This window comes from Lissotriton vulgaris, chromosome 5, assembly GCF_964263255.1.
Source record: "Lissotriton vulgaris chromosome 5, aLisVul1.2, whole genome shotgun sequence".
Lineage (NCBI taxonomy): Eukaryota > Metazoa > Chordata > Amphibia > Caudata > Salamandridae > Lissotriton > Lissotriton vulgaris.
In genome coordinates, this window is record NC_141693.1 from 1,793,636,438 (window position 1) to 1,793,652,049 (window position 15,612).

General features: G+C 49.5%; 1 protein-coding gene across 2 annotated transcripts in view; it reads left to right on the plus strand.

Annotated features, from left to right (window-relative positions):
• Nucleotides 1-14,481, plus strand: part of LOC147717192 (ATP-dependent RNA helicase DHX58-like) — a 96,142-nt gene extending 81,661 nt beyond the window's left edge. For both annotated transcript variants that reach the window (XM_086924143.1, XM_086924144.1), the window contains 2 exons: nucleotides 2,003-2,096; nucleotides 10,968-14,481. In XM_086924143.1, the coding sequence (XP_086780269.1) occupies nucleotides 2,003-2,096; nucleotides 10,968-11,153 (280 nt within the window). In that variant the 3' untranslated portion in view covers nucleotides 11,154-14,481. The remainder of the gene's footprint in view (nucleotides 1-2,002; nucleotides 2,097-10,967) is intronic.
• The last annotated feature ends 1,131 nt before the right edge of the window (nucleotides 14,482-15,612 follow it).

The following is a 15,612-nucleotide window of genomic DNA, read 5'->3' on the forward strand; positions in this document are numbered from 1 at the left end:
AACTTAAGAGTTGCAATCCAAATATTAACTGATAGCCAGTTCAAAATTAAACTAAATTCTCAAAAAGAAAAACGACATTCTCAAAATGACAATGACTTTTTTTTTTACTTTGATTTTGTTAACTAAGTAGGAGGGAGAGGTAAGAGTGAGCCAGGCATCTACATAACTAGATCTCTTCCAAGGAAAAAACTGCTATAAAACAAGAAAAAAATCCACTGAGCTGGAGGGCACTGGCCACCTCTTATGACCAAATGAAAGGTACCTGCCACCATCTAAAGAAAGAGTCCTGAGTGACCACGAGTTTTCTTGTAGGCACAAACATGATTTAAAGTAAAAAACAAATAACGTTCCTAGGTCAATGTAGCAGATACTGAGGAAGCGTCGCGTTCCATTGAGGCTGCAAAAAAAAAAATAGATTTGGGCCCCCCAAAAAAAAGTGAAACATTTGGCTCCGTCGTTATCATATAATGAAACTGTGAATGGAGATGGTTTATTACTAAAACATTTTCCAGGGCTGCTCTTAACCCTCAATCTGACCGTTTTTTTGACCACCTGACGCCTGAATGTGGTGTGGCCCGAAGCACACGCTCAACAGACGGCCATCCCCAACTAATCGCCTGAATCGTGTGCAGGAATCTCCACGTGGCAATACAAAGCAATTATAATGGATGTACACTACACAGAATCCTATGACATTATGACATTAAGCCAGGAGTTTGTTGCTATGGCAACCGTGAGTCCTTCTGATGTCCAATGATGATCATTAGACTGACAGGTATAAGAGAGACGGAACCCCGTCTAAAAGCAAACAGCTGTACAATTAGCAGTGTTTGAATGGCGTATTATATGTGGCTCATTTAACGGTACACCCGACAGAAGATTATTTTTCCGATAGACCTCACAGAAAACTACTTTGGCTCAGTCTCTTTCCCCAATTCGCTTCCTTGCCCACTTCACCTTGACGTCACCTTGACCGTTAGGTGAGACAGAGAGCAGAATGCTGCCTTGCAGCCTGCGCGCACTCTGGCTCCTCGTCCAGTCACCCAAAATCTCACGGCACTGACTTAAGGGAGGCTCGCAAGAGTCAAGTTCAAGACAGTCAATGGTTCTGACCATTCCCAGTGTGGTCCGGGGACCCATGGGCATGAGGGTGCAGTACGGGCTGCCTTCCGTGGAAGACCCTGCCTGCTCCCTTCACTACCCCCACCCTATGGGATACTACGCGGGACAAGTCACCCTCACCTGGAGGCGGCCGGCAGACACACAGTAGGACACCATTTTGTTCACTGACAAAGATGAGGGTCGCCTGAAGGAGCCGTCACGAGCGGTAGCTTCTTAAAGGCTCGGTTGGGAGGCGGGGCTTACAACTCTAGTGAGCGTGCGCCCGCCGAGGAAGGGTACTACGCGCTGTCCGTGATTTACCGCCTGACCCAGTAATGCTTTCGGGTTAGAAAACTGTTTTAAAACGTGTTTGTGCACATTAAAAATGAACAGGAAATCTAAAGCGCTGGCTTAGGAAGGCAGGACAGCAGCAAGCACGGCCCGGCAGGACCAGATTCGGGGGCGTTCCCGGCTTTTGGCTGACGTAGCATGACGTACCCAAAAGCCAAAAATTCTCGGGAACGCCCCCGAATCTGGTCCGGCCATGAAGGACGCCTCTCTGTTCCAATGGCTAGCCTCCATTTATGGAGCTAGCCAATGAAACAGAGGGCGGATTCCAGAGCCACATACTGTAACTCAATAGATTTCTCCTGCGCAAAAGCTGCTTGCGCAGCTTTTTTGCAGCCGAAACCTAAAAAGAGCATATGCAGAGCTCCTCTTAAGCATGATCACAAAAAGAGTAAATAACTTTCTGTCAAAAATAATATCAGGAGAGGCACCATACAGTCACTACGTGAAAAAGAGGTTCTTTTTTTAGCTAGAGATAATGCATCCGCATATTTTAGCCCTTTTAGGTGATATTCCACTGCTCTGACACATCCATCTCTTCTCTTTGTTGCAGAATCTACTACAATGTGTCTGACACTCCAGTAGAACTTGGCAGAAAAATGATAGACTGGGAGGCTGGCGGACTGATCAGCTGCACATGCGGACAGGTGAGTTCTGCATGCTTCCATTATATCAAAGACCTGTGCCAAAACTGGCCTAGTTCATTGTCTTGTGTCATATCAGACAAGATGGGCAGTCAAGTGAAAAGTCCGCCTCTCATGTGACTATTAGGAGGTAGAAAAGATAAATAATAATTTGTGAAAAATCTGTTATTTTTTTAGTTGTGTAAAAGTAAGGCTTATTTAGATTTATAAGAACAGAATGTTGTAGCAAGTGGGGATTGAGCATGTTGTCATGTAGATAGATGTTCAGCTGTTGATGCTCTGCCTTCCTGGACCACACACCAGAACTTTTTTTATAAACAGTGCTCAATTATTAAAAAAGAAATGGTACCGAAGCCCAACGTTTTCACTAGGAGCCCATCATGAATTTGCCTAATACCATCACACGTCTCTTTCTTCTTCTTATCTCTTCATCTCACTCTTGCAGGTTGTTTTTCCTCTCTGCTTTCTCTCTTTATCACTGTTTTCCAATATTTCTATTCCTTCTTCTTTCTACATTTCCCCCTTTTTTTCTCCGTGGCTTTGGGTCAAAATATGATCAGGGATAATAAGTCCCATCCCCCAAAATAAGTGCCAGCACCCATCACCCACTACAACTGGCCCAAACTAAGCACTGTTTTTAACTCCTCCAATGTCTGGCAGTGTATAATAAGCCAGTCCTCACCTCTCTCACTAATGTAGACTTGAAACACACCACAGTTACTCCAGCCAATGCCACCCTGGTTTTTTTTCTGCTTGAGAACATAAAGAAAAAACGGTATTTAGACTAAATAGCGAGTCACACAAATATCGAATTTTTAAAATCTGATGCAAAAAAATTGTGATGCAGAAATATCAGGTAGGTAATATCATTGTCAAAAATATCTGTTAATGGGGGCGTGGCTTGGCGGGCGAAGATGGCGGTCGCAGCCTTGTAGAGCTCCCGCCGGCCCGGACTGAATCCGATCATTTATCCTGACCCCCGAGCCCACTGTTGGTGCCCAGTGCCTGTACTCGATCCGGTGAAGCTTCAAGTCTGCATTGGTGTATAGATCCTGTGATTCCTCCCTTCCTGTGATCGAGGGGAGTCGGCGGCAGAGTGCGGCCTGGTGGCCGGCCGGAACCGGGGTCCTCGAGTTTCGCGACGCCTGGTGGCAGCTGTGACCTGGCGGGTGCGGGTGGCATCCGCCACGCCGTCCTGGGCTTATCTCTCCGCCGGCGATCGCCTGGAGTTTGAGGCGGAACCAGCGACTCCTACCCATCGGTTCTTCCCCTGCACGACCGGCGAGTGGTGGCGGCGTGGCCGGGCCCTGCGACAGTCTGGTGGCGGGGGCGACCGGGGCTGGACTGGTGGTCGGCTGGCCCCCCTGATCCGCCTCCCCTGGCTAGGCCCACTGGATACGGCGACCCATGGACCGCGGACCCGCTGATTCCTCCTGACATATCCTGGACGGCTGCCCGTGGGGACGAGTGTGGGTGCGGCCTGTCCTGCTGGGGTGACGCCGGGGCCTCGATTTTCGCGACATCCGATCGCAGCGTCCCTCCCCGGGGCCTCATCTGGGCAGCCCCGTTCCAGTTTTTGCGACAGTGCCCGAGAGTGGTGTGGGCCCTGCCCGGCGCCTGCCATGACCAGGGACAGAGGAGGTGGCCCGCCCAAACATGGACCCATAGATAAATTCACAGGGCCGAGTGGTGGCGCTGGGGCGACCGGTGGCAGCGGCGGCCCCGGGCCAGACAACGCAGCTATCCTAGCGGCCATAACCCAGTCTCGGGACATGCTCGATGCCAAGATAGGCGCGGTCGGGGCGGATGTCACGCTCCTACGCCAGGACCTTCGCAATGCAGTGGAGCGGATTGCTGGGGTCGAAACCCGTGTCACGGAGACTGAGGCGGACATTAGTGGCCTAAAGAAGCGCCTTGCGGAGGTGGAAAGCGTCCAGAAGACACTGGCGGCCCGAGTGGAGGATGCAGAAGGGCGCGCGCGGCGCAACAACCTCCGCTTCATTGGTTTTCCGGAGCGGTGCGAGAAGGACAGCATGGAGAGGTTCCTGACCGGGTGGCTGGAGAGCTGGCTCCCTGAAGGGGCGTTATCTAGGTGTTTCGTGATCGAGAGGGCCCACAGGGCCCTGACCCAGCGGCCGCCGGAGGGTGAGCGCCCGCGGCCGGTTATAGCCCGCCTGCTGAACTATCATGACCGGGATGTTATCCTGCGGGAGGCGAGGAACAAGGGTTCCCTCGCCTTTGAGAATCATACCATTATGATTTTCCCGGACTACACAAAAATGGTGCAACAACAGCGGCACTCCTTCATGGACGCTAAGGCCAAGCTCCGGGGCCTCAAGCTCCAGTATTCGCTCCTGTATCCAGCTCGCTTGCGGGTCGTATACCAGTCTCGTACCCACTTCTTTGACTCGCCAGAGGAGGTGTTTCGCTGGACGGATGAGGCGGTGCGACTACGTCCCCACGCCCAACCGGGACTGGACCCGGGCAGGTCTCCAGGTTCGTCGCCGGAGCGGACACAACGCCAGCCCAAGAAGGGCCGACATCGGAGGTCTCGCTCCAAGAAAAGATCGGCTTCCGCCTGTGCGTCGCAATCAGGTGGCACCAGGGACTCTGAACACTCCGATGCGGGCAGCTGAACACTGTTGGGCCTCCATACATTCTGTCGGCGGCATATGGACTTGCTCTGCCTTGGCTGGTGAGACTGTTTTACTTTGTCCTTGATGTGCCAGCCGGCTCCCATGTGGAGACTCCAGCTATAGACATGGGGACACTGTGCGGCTCGGAGGGTACCTTATACGGGCCTCAGACCCTCACGGATGTGAGTGTTGTTGGGGGGGTGGTGTGTGTGCGTCTTGGTGGGGTTTTGGGGATCCATTGGTATGGCGGGCCCTGAGTCCTCTGTTTTGGGCTCGGGTCTCTCCATGCCGCGACAGGTACTTCACTGTTTTCTGAGGTATTGGGGTGGGGGGAGTGGGGTACGGGGGGGTGTTTTGGTGTTGCACTTGTTGTTGGGGGGGCTCTGGGCTGGAACGGGGGAGTTGTGTTTGCGGGCTGGGGGGGTGGGTCCACACGTGTCGGGGGCTGTGCTTTTTGTCGTTTTGCGGGTAGCACCTGGGTGGGAGGGTGGGCCAGATCTTGAACTGTGTGTCGATAATGGCTAGTGCTGCGAGTGTGACTCCTTCGAAGACCCTGCGGGTGGTAACGTGGAATGTGCGGGGTGTCCTGGATAAGATTAAGCGGGGGGCTGTGCTGCGGTGGGGGAAAAGGGAGATGGTGGATGTTCTTTTGCTTCAGGAAACGCACATGCTGGGATCCAAAGCCCTTAGCCTCCAGAGGTTCGGCTACCACCAGGTCTATCATGCTGGCTTTACGAGGGGCTCGAGGGGGGTGGCCATACTGATTCATCGTAGGGTGGCCTATGTCCACGAGAAGCAATGGATTGACCCCCAGGGCAGATTTGTTTTTGTTAAAGGCCTACTGGGTTCCGAGCCGGTGGTTTTTGGTAGTGTCTATGCCCCTCCCCCCCTGCAATGGGCACTGTCTGAACGGCTGTTTGCGTTGTGGGACGAAATCCCCGAGGTCCTGACTGTGGTGGGGGGTGATTGGAATGAAGTCATGGATGTGGGCTTGGACCGCCAGCGGCGAGCGTGTGTGGTACCTAACCCCCCCCGCGGCTGCCCCCACCCGGTTGAGTGCAACGGCGCGCAGTATGGGCTGGGTCGATGTGTGGCGGCATTTTCATCCCGCAGTACAGGCCTTCACGTATGTATCGGCGGTGCATGGGTCATTCTCGAGGCTTGATTACTTGTTTGTACCCGGGGCCTGCCTGAGCCGTGTTAGGGACGCCTCGATACTTCCCAGGGGCCTTTCGGATCATTCCCCTGTCCTGGCCACTCTGACCCTCCCCGTTAAACGGCAACCTTTTCGCTGGCGTATGTCCGCCTGGCAGTTGCAGCGGCCGGACTATGTGGCGCACCTACGGGAGGCGATCGACCACTTTTGGCGCGAGAACTTGGTGGGGGGAGCCGACGCTGTTGTAGTGTGGGAGGCGCTGAAGCCCACGATCCGGGGCATTGACATAACTTGGTGTGCGGCCGCTCGGCGGAAGCACCGGGAGGCCATTGTGGCTGCCGCGGCCCGCGTGGAGGAGTTGGAGCAGCGTGGTCGACTTGGAGGTGAGGAGGGCGTGGTGCGCCAGCTCCTGCAGGCCCAGCAGACTTACTCCTCGGTCCTCCATGAGGAGGCCCGGCAGGCGTGGCTCGCCACGCGCAGTAGGGTATATCAGTGGGGCGATAAGTCCTGCACCATGTTGCATAGACTTTGCCAGGCGACCTTCCAGCCCCTGGAGCTACCCGGTCTCACGGCGGGGGATGGCTCAGTCATGACCGACCCGGACCAATTGGCGGCCAGCTTTGCCCGCTACTACGAGGCACAATATGCCCCTTGCGATCCGCTGAGGGAGAGCGGGATTGCCCCGTACTTGGATGCTTTACTCCCGCAGGCAGTCCCGGAGGAGACTAGAACGGCCCTAGAGGTCCCGCTTACGTCCGAGGAGCTAGGGGAGGCCCTTGGCCAACTGAACACTGGGAAGGCGCCCGGCCCTAGTGGCTACCCTGCCGAATTTTATAAAAAATTCCACGTCCAGCTGGGACCCCACTTTCGTAATGCGCTAGAGGCAGCGCGGTCTAGGGGCGAGCTGCCACCTGACTGGCGCCATGCTGAGATTGTGGTCTTTTTGAAGCCTGGTAGGGCGCCTGACCGTCATGATTCATACAGGCCTATCTCCCTCCTCAACATCGAGGCCAAGATCTTGGCGAAAGCCCTGGCGAACCGCCTTCTGCCCCTTATAGCCGACCTGGTCCACCCCGACCAGGCCGGGTTCATGCCGGGTTCATGCCGCACAGAGCCACCCGACACAATATCCGGCGGGCGCAGGCAGCGATCGACGCCATGAGTGCTAGGGATGAACAGGCCGCACTTCTCCTTGCGGACATGGACCGGGCCTTTGATTCGGTGAGCTGGGCGTATCTTCACCTTATTGGCCCGCCTAAACCTCGGGCCGGTCTTTCTGTCCTATATCCGCCTCCTGTATACCAATGTCACGGCGTCGGTCCGGGTGGCAGGCGCGGTCTCAGGACGCTTCCCAATCGGCCGCGGTACGCGCCAGGGTTGCCCGTTGTCCCCATACCTCTTTGCCCTGGCCATGGAGCCCCTCGCGGCGCGGGTGCGGCTAGATGCCCAGCTGCGTGGCTTTGTCTGGAACGATACTCTTACAGATAGAATTGCACTCTACGCGGACGATGTCCTCCTGTTCCTTACGGATCTGCGGCGCTCTGGCCCTCGAATCCTGGAGATCATGCGGGGGTTTGGCGAAGTCTCCGGGCTTACCCTTAACCTATCTAAGTCGACCCTGTGGGTTCTGCATGGCGGAGAGGTGGCCGACGATTGGGCTGCTGATCTACGAGTGGCGACGGACGGCCTGAAATACTTGGGTGTTTTCCTCTCGACTTCGCGGGCCGTGGCCTGGACGCGTAGTGTCCTACCGGTGTGGGAACGGGTCCAGACGGATGTCAAAACGTGGTCCAGGATGCCGCTTACGATCTTTGGGAGGTCGGCCATCTTTAAGATGGTGGCGCTGCCGAGACTGCTGTACCAACTCCAAAATTTCCCGCACCCTATCGGCATGGAGTGGTTTCGCCAGGTGAACTCTGTGCTGGGCCGCTTCCTGTGGGAGGGCGGAGCAGCCAGGGTGGCCCTCAAGACATGTTTTCTATCCACCTACTGTGGTGGCTTGGCCACGTCTGATCTCCTCTCCTACTACCAAGCATCGCATCTGCTTGTTCTTAACGATTGGTGGTATGGGGATAGGAGTGATCCGGCATATGCCCTGGAAAGGCATCTTATGGGTGACCATACGCTCCACACAGTTCTATACTCGGCGCGTATACGCCGTGGGTTGCCATCGGTGACAAGGGTGGTCTTTGCAGTGTGGCGGCAGTCCTTGCGCCGCATGGGCTGGTGGGGCAAGTTGACGGCGGAAACGCCGCTGTGGCACAACGGTCTGCTTCCAGAGCTGGCGACTCTGGCTGGGTTCGAGGGTTGGGAGACTATTGGGATTACTCAACTGGGTCACGTCGTGTCCGGCGCAACCCTCAAGTCCTTTGCAGACCTCCGAGTGGAATTCCAAATGCCTCAGTCCCAGTTTTTCCGTTACCTACAGCTGCGACATGCCCTCGCCCCAAGCATTGCCGGCCTTGACTCCCTTCCGGAGTTTAGCCCAATTGAGGCGAAAGTCTTTATGGGCGACCTGGGAGACAAGAAGGTTTCCAGGATCTACCAGACTCTGGTTATTCACTGCTCGTCTACTCTCAGCTCCCTCCGGGAAGCCTGGGAGGTGGACGTGGGCACCCTGGACGAGGACGACTGGAGAGAGGCCCTGGAGTCTCCCCGTGGCACCGCTATCGCGGTTCGGCTCCGTCTCATACAATTCAAGTATCTACATCGTGCCTATTACACACGTGAACGACTGTGGAGGGCTGGTTTGATTGAGTCATCGGAGTGCCTGCGATGTGGGGAAGTGCCTGGCACCTTGTTGCACACAGTATGGTCATGTGGTCGCCTGGCTGGCTTCTGGAGGGGTGTATGGAATTGCCTGGCTGAGGTCCTGGGCTGGGATCTTCCCCGTACCCACCGGCTGGGCCTGCTGCACGTCATGGACGGGGTTGGGGGCAACATCTATAAACGTCACCTATTGCTTCTGGGCCTGGTGGTGGCTAAGCGCGACTTGGCTCGGGCCTGGAAATCTGTGAGGGCCCCCCCCCCTGTCGGCATGGAAGGCGGGACTGGACTATTTTATGGGTCTTGAGAAACCAATTTTTGAGGCGCGGGGCTGCCCGCGCAAGCACTTCAAGATCTGGAAGCGGTGGGCTGACTATCGTGGCCTATCCTTGGAACCCCCAGCGGAACCGGAGGAGGACATTTGATCGCAGCGCTGTCTCTGGCCCTAAAGGCACATCCCAGGTTGCTTCATGCCTGCTTCTCTTATATGAACCATCTCTGTGTTGCCTCTGTACATGTGTGGAAAGGGGGGGGGGGATAGTGGGTACGGGTGGGGGTGTAGTTGGGGTTGGGATGGGTAGTTGGGATTTTAAAGCTGAGCTTCATTGATACTTGCTTAGTATTTCTTGTGTATGTGATCCATACATTGATCTTGATGTGGTGACCTTGGTGTGGGAAGGTGCCTCATGCTTGTCATTCTTTTGCTCAATAAACTTGGTTGTGAAAAAAAAAAAAAATATCTGTTAATATCGTTAAAAAATATAGTTGTAAAAAATGTAGTTTTTCAAATTATCTTTATATTTTATTGTTAATGGTGATTGTTATAAATTGTTTGTATAAATTGTATGTATAATTGTTGTTAATGTATTTAAATTTCGTTTATAAATTTTTGTTTTTTTAAACTTTAATTACATTGTTAATTGTAATTTATAGTGTCATAGCCGGTTTATGAGGTTTGTAGGGGGGCAGGATGGGAAATTAATTTAGTCTTTTTTTAATCTAGGGAATATGACCTGCTACGTTTCCTTAAACACATACCTCTGCAACAGGTCCTCTCCTAGTCTCATTTCTACTAGTTTACTCTTTCAAAAGTCAGAGAGGATCTAAGCAGTCACACAGTGAAAGGACGTTATCACAACCAAACAAAATGCATCTCCTATATATGTTAGGTTGCCCTTTCAATGTGCCAGTTGGCACTACTCTATGATGGTTCATTTTATGATATGGGTACAGAGAGCAGTCACTCCTTTACATGATTACTGTCCAAGAGTGAGGAATTAGTTTTCTTGGCAGCTTTATTACATGTCCACTTTGATATATCATTCAGTCTTCCCGCTGTGTTTGCTCGACTGCCCTCCCACCACCGAGCAATGTCTTCTCTAAGGTGCTTTAACCACACTTCAGCCCCCCACATTCCTCTCTCACCCTCCCCACTTCTTATGCTACCTTTTGCATTTCTCTCCTCTCCAGCTATTGTAGTAGACTTACTAATGCACTACCCTCTCTTTCCCATTTCAGTATACCTATTTTTCAAAGTGTACCACTTTTCCACACATGAAGCAATTCTTTTCCACCCACACCACTTCTTTATTCTAAACTGCCTCTAGGACATGCTGTTCCCTTGTTCAGAGCATTCCTTCATGTCCCTACTGTACACCTGGCACCAGTGTTTCATTTGTAAGAGAGTCAGGGCCAGTGCCCAGCGTTTTTCTCTGGAGCTGGTGCTGTTGTATGTCTGTGTGCCAAATACCAAGGATGTGTACTCTTGATTCCACCTCATGCCTCTTTAATCCACTACCAGACACTCCCTGCCCTTTATTGCACTCTTGCAGGTTCCTGCTTTCTCCATTTGGCAAGTCTTTTCTGTCTTTCTCTTCCTCCTCCTTTTTCTCTGTGTGTTTTTCTCTCTCTTGCCCTGAGTCAAAGTCTGATGAGGAAAAATAACTTCCAGTCCCCACAAATAAGTGTTGTTGGGCCCCACCTGCAGCCACTGCCTCAAATCATGCACTGCCTTGCACCACAGTGCTCATCCCACTCAATCTCTGCCACGTCCCCACACTGCTGTGCCCCTTATTCATTGTCTTCTGCTACACCCCTGCATCTCTATGTGTCTGCACTCCTTTTATCTTCTAGTCCCTGGGCCCCTATAAATTGGGGACATGAGAGGTTCTCTCCCTAAGTCTCGATGGTAAACTATTTTTGTGATGAAACGTGTGCCGCCCTAAACCACAAGCAGCATCATTTTGTGCACTGACCCACTTTATCAACCAAAATGATGACCTACTGTTATTTTGCTAACATACTGTTCATACACAGGAGTGGGGCATGGAAATAATCTACAGGGCAGTCAATCTTCCTGCCATTTCCATAAAAAACTTTGTCGTGGAGACATCGGATGGTCACAGGAAGACATACAAGAAATGGAAGGACGTGCCCTTTGCTGTTGAAGAGATGAACTATGAAGAGGTGTGTGCAATGCACTATTCCGACCTCTCAGATTGAGACTGATGGTGACTTCATCCACTCTACTTGGACAGCCTTAAGAGGCATTACATGCATTCTGTGTTCATCACACCCCAAACCTCTTGAAATCAAAGGGCCTGGATGCCTTCACGGATGACAAGTGGCGCTCTACAAATCTACTGATTGATTGATGTGACTTAAGATCTTCTAGGTCAGTACATAGGGACTCAAAACCTTTTACTGTCTGCACTGGGAGTCTGTTCTTTTGTGCATGTTATACTGTATTTAGGAGTTAGCAGAAAATTTGACTCCTTTTGTGAACACTGCTGCTAATTCTTTCTTACATGTGTATGTATGTGGTATTTGTATAGCATGTACTTTCAATAAGTCGGTGAGCTTTTGCTGCACAGTACCCTCAAAGGGCCACAAAAACACCATGGATCTGTTGCAACAAAGAGAAGGGTTCATAACATTTTTAAACAAGCATAGATTATCCTAATTTAAAAATGTGAAGAGCAATCCCACAGCATCTTCCCCTCTGAAGCAGTATTTGAGATATGTAATTCTTGTAAAGTAAATAGAGCTATTACCCAAATTAGCCAGTCTTCCATTTTATTTGAAATAAATTGATGTCAAATTGATACCATACTTCAAACTACTTCCCAACTATTCACTAAAAATCTCATCGCTATCTGTAGCATAATGCCTGCTTTTGTGGTATGTGTCACCTCGTAAGCAGCTCGAGTGATGTTCTGAACGTAAGGCTCTCTCCAGAAGATGGCCTACGCTGGACAGACATGTCATCCTACATACGCCACAGACGTGCTTCACCTGGATAGTTACCTGAATGAACCCAAGGCAGATCATACTGTGATTTCACAACCTGATTTCATCCAAAATCAATGAATCAGCAGCTTGACTGGCCTTCATGGGATGCCTGTGGTTATTCAATTAGTCATTTGTATATCGATCTGTAGCTGATGGTGTAGTCTCAACTCAACTTAATTGCCATTTAAAAAATAAAAGGGTAGTGGAGGTTCCGCTTTCAACAATCGAGACCTTTAGCTACGATAGATTGAATTAGATTGTGCCGCTCCTCAACCGCAACTTCAGGACATTTGCAGTTGCAAACTGTTGCGGGTAACTAAATGCTCATTCCCTTGTTAGAGATTTTTTATTATTCTATATTATGTTCTATGGAACTTCTGTAGTACAACTTATGCACAATGATTTTTGGTGCTATTGAAGAACATTTGTTGGAACAGATGGATCTTAATTCCTTCTTTAAAATTCCATTGATTGCTCTGGTTTCTGAGAGGATTGGCAAGCGTTCAAAACTTGGCAACCTGGAGCTTAAACAGTCAGTAGACCAGAAGGATTCATTTGAAAAAGGGGGTCAAGAATCTCAGATGGCTATCTGGGTCTGTTGGTCCAGGAAACTCAAGCATCCACTGCAGGGATCTGTACCTGACCTCGTTGTCCCAGGTTTGAATACTGGGAGGTCTATTTCACCTTCCATCCTCCCAAGCGCAATAAACTGAGTACTATTGAACTGGATTACAAAAAATGTCTGTCATGTAGCGCAATAAACCCTTAGGTGAACCTTCGCTGTACACATACATACGTTATGGTTTGGGAGGTGACGCACAAGCTTCTATGATTAAAAAGTGAGTCCACAGCAGCCAAATGTATACAGAGCAGGACCTAGTCTTTATTTCTATTTGCGTACAATGAATATATGATGTAATGTCTATTCGTACCAGGCTGACCTTCTCAAGGTCATATACACAGTGGGGATTGCATTCTGAATATGATGCGGAGAGAATAGTGGACCAAGCTGGTAGACTGTGATACATTCAGCTGCCATAATCCAGGGGAGATAAAAGTGTTGTGTTAACTATGCGTGCGAGTGCTAGAGGGAAACCTATGGAGTTTGCACCTCCTACATACATCTAAGTTGAAAGAAGCAGATCTGAAATATCTAAAAGTATAAAAATGGCTGCGACTGTTTGGAGTAACCTCTCCTTCTGTAGTTCTAAATGCTTCTAAAGCCTTTCAGAGGGTAAAAAGAGATGGGTGGGTGGGGGGAGCACAAAGTATGTGAAATGCCTAGAAATGGTATGAACTGTGCAGCTGTACTGGATGTGCAACTGATGCATAAGTAGGGTGCTGAGCAGACCACATAGTTATTTGTCTAGATGTAGTGTTTTTGGAAGTAGCTTCAGGGGATTGTGGCTGTTTAATTGTATACATCTCAGGCTACATTAATGGAATCAGTAGAGAATCCTAACGGCTACTTCCATCGGAGTAGAAGCACCAGGATAAGGGTGTATTTCTGGTAATCCGGCCCTCAGCTGAAAATGACAAACATGTTGGTCTGGTATTTGTCCAAATTGCACAGTTGTATCCGGGAAAAGTTTATATTAAAAACATGTACCTCGTTTTAATTTAGTACTATATTTAATGTATTGATCTTATTAACACATTTTAAGAAATGGCACATTTGCATTTTTATTGTTTACATATTGTGTACTGGGGCACAGAAATCCGAAGTATATTTTGGTTTGCTTTGCATTTTTATAGCCCAAGATCCGTTTTATGCATTATACGACACAGGTCACTGCATGTACTTGTTTTCAATATAGGTACAAAATATGTATTTATTTTGGATCAGTAGTTGAAATAACGATAATTGTTTGAGTAAAATTTGAAGACCTTAAAGTTATCAGAAGAAATATGTTGTGATCTAAATGAACTAAATCCTACTTTGTGATGTCAATGTTTACTCATCGTTACTGCATGCGCGGCTTTCGAATTTTATATGGTGGATGCAATATACAATGAAACCTTAACCACAGAACTTTGCCTTTCTATTTCTCTCTCTATTTATACATACATAAAGGTATATGTTTGTAAGTAAGCGTTCATGCTTTAAGGTCCCATAAAGCCGCCACGGTCTTATGGTGACATGAGAATAGGGCGCTATGTCTTTAGCTTGCAGAACCCCAAGGTCACGTTTTTGAATCATGAAATATTTAAAACACTTGTTTGTTTTTGTCTTCCAGTTAATTGTATATATAATATAAACAAATTAGCATAATACTTCTGCTTTGAGTTTCGAACCCCCTGCTGTTTAAAAAAAGGTAATGATGCTTAAACATCATAAACATTATAAATATTTTTCCAGTATACTGTTTTGAAATAGTGCTTCCTAATTTAACTCGTTCATTTAAATTGATCAGTTTTCGCAATTAAATTGGCATAATTCAATACGTGAGAATGTGAAGAAAAGCAAGAATGAATTGTCATAAAAATATTTATATATTTTCTGGAGAATGTACAAATAAACGGGTGCACCTTAATACGAGTTTTTCTTCCATGCGCATTGACTCACAGCTTTTATTTGCAGGTGTGCGCTTTCTTGATGGTTTCTCTTTTCCTTTATAAAGTGTTGCTTTCTTCCTTCCCATTGGCTACCCTTGATATCCGTCATGATGTTATGATGTCGGATGGGCGGAAGGTAGAACAGGAATATATGGTGACAGCTTGTAAGTTTACCAGAGGATTCATTCCGCTTCATGCAGGCACAAACAGAAGCTATTCAAGTGGACCCATCTGGAGCAGATGTTTTCAGGAGCTCAGCCCAGGTTTAACTGCCTAGTGACATGCGCCATGAAACTTGCATTCCACACAGCTGCAAGGCAATCCCCACATGGGGGATATAATTCAGCTTTTTGTTAATATCGCTTTGCCCATTTCCTGTACTGCCCTATCTTTTCTTGGGTGCTCCATCTGCACACATGCGCAGTGCCGGTGGAACTGCAAGTGGCACCTATGTAAAGGACAGAGGGATTGGCCAGCAATTCTCGGAAAAGTGTTAAGGTTTGGGCTTAAACCAAATTAGAGTCCACATCTGTTTCATGTTCTGCCTGCTAACCAGGACCGGTTCTAGAGGGTGGGCCAGGCCCCCCCAAGATAGCCCCCGTGCCCCACCCAAAGCCCATTCACAAGCAGAATGCATGTTTTTATTTTTCTTGATGAAACAATTATACATGTCTGCAGCCGAGCTATCAAAAGCCTATTTGTGTAACTTTCATGTACAATGTCAATGCCTTGGACTATTTTTAGTGCCTGGGGGCAGGTTTGAGGGTTGCTATTACTGTGAATGTGTAAATGGAAGGGATACTTGTGACCTCCCACTATGAAATGAAATGAAATGATTACGCACTTGTATAGCACACGACTACCCGTAGGCATCTCAGCGCTTGTAAGAATACCGCTGAGGAACCCTTCCTGGCCTTTCCCTGTGAGGAGCCCACTCCTGGGCACCCCCAAGGTGAAGTCAGGCATCCTCAGCGTTGTTGGGGCCGTTGTAGAGATTAAGCAAGCTATTGCACAGAGTTGCAGAGTGGGACTCATGATTAGAATAGGCACGAGGCGAGAATGATCAGGTCCGAGGAAATTGAGCCTGAGACCCGCCGAGGCGGGAATTGAACCC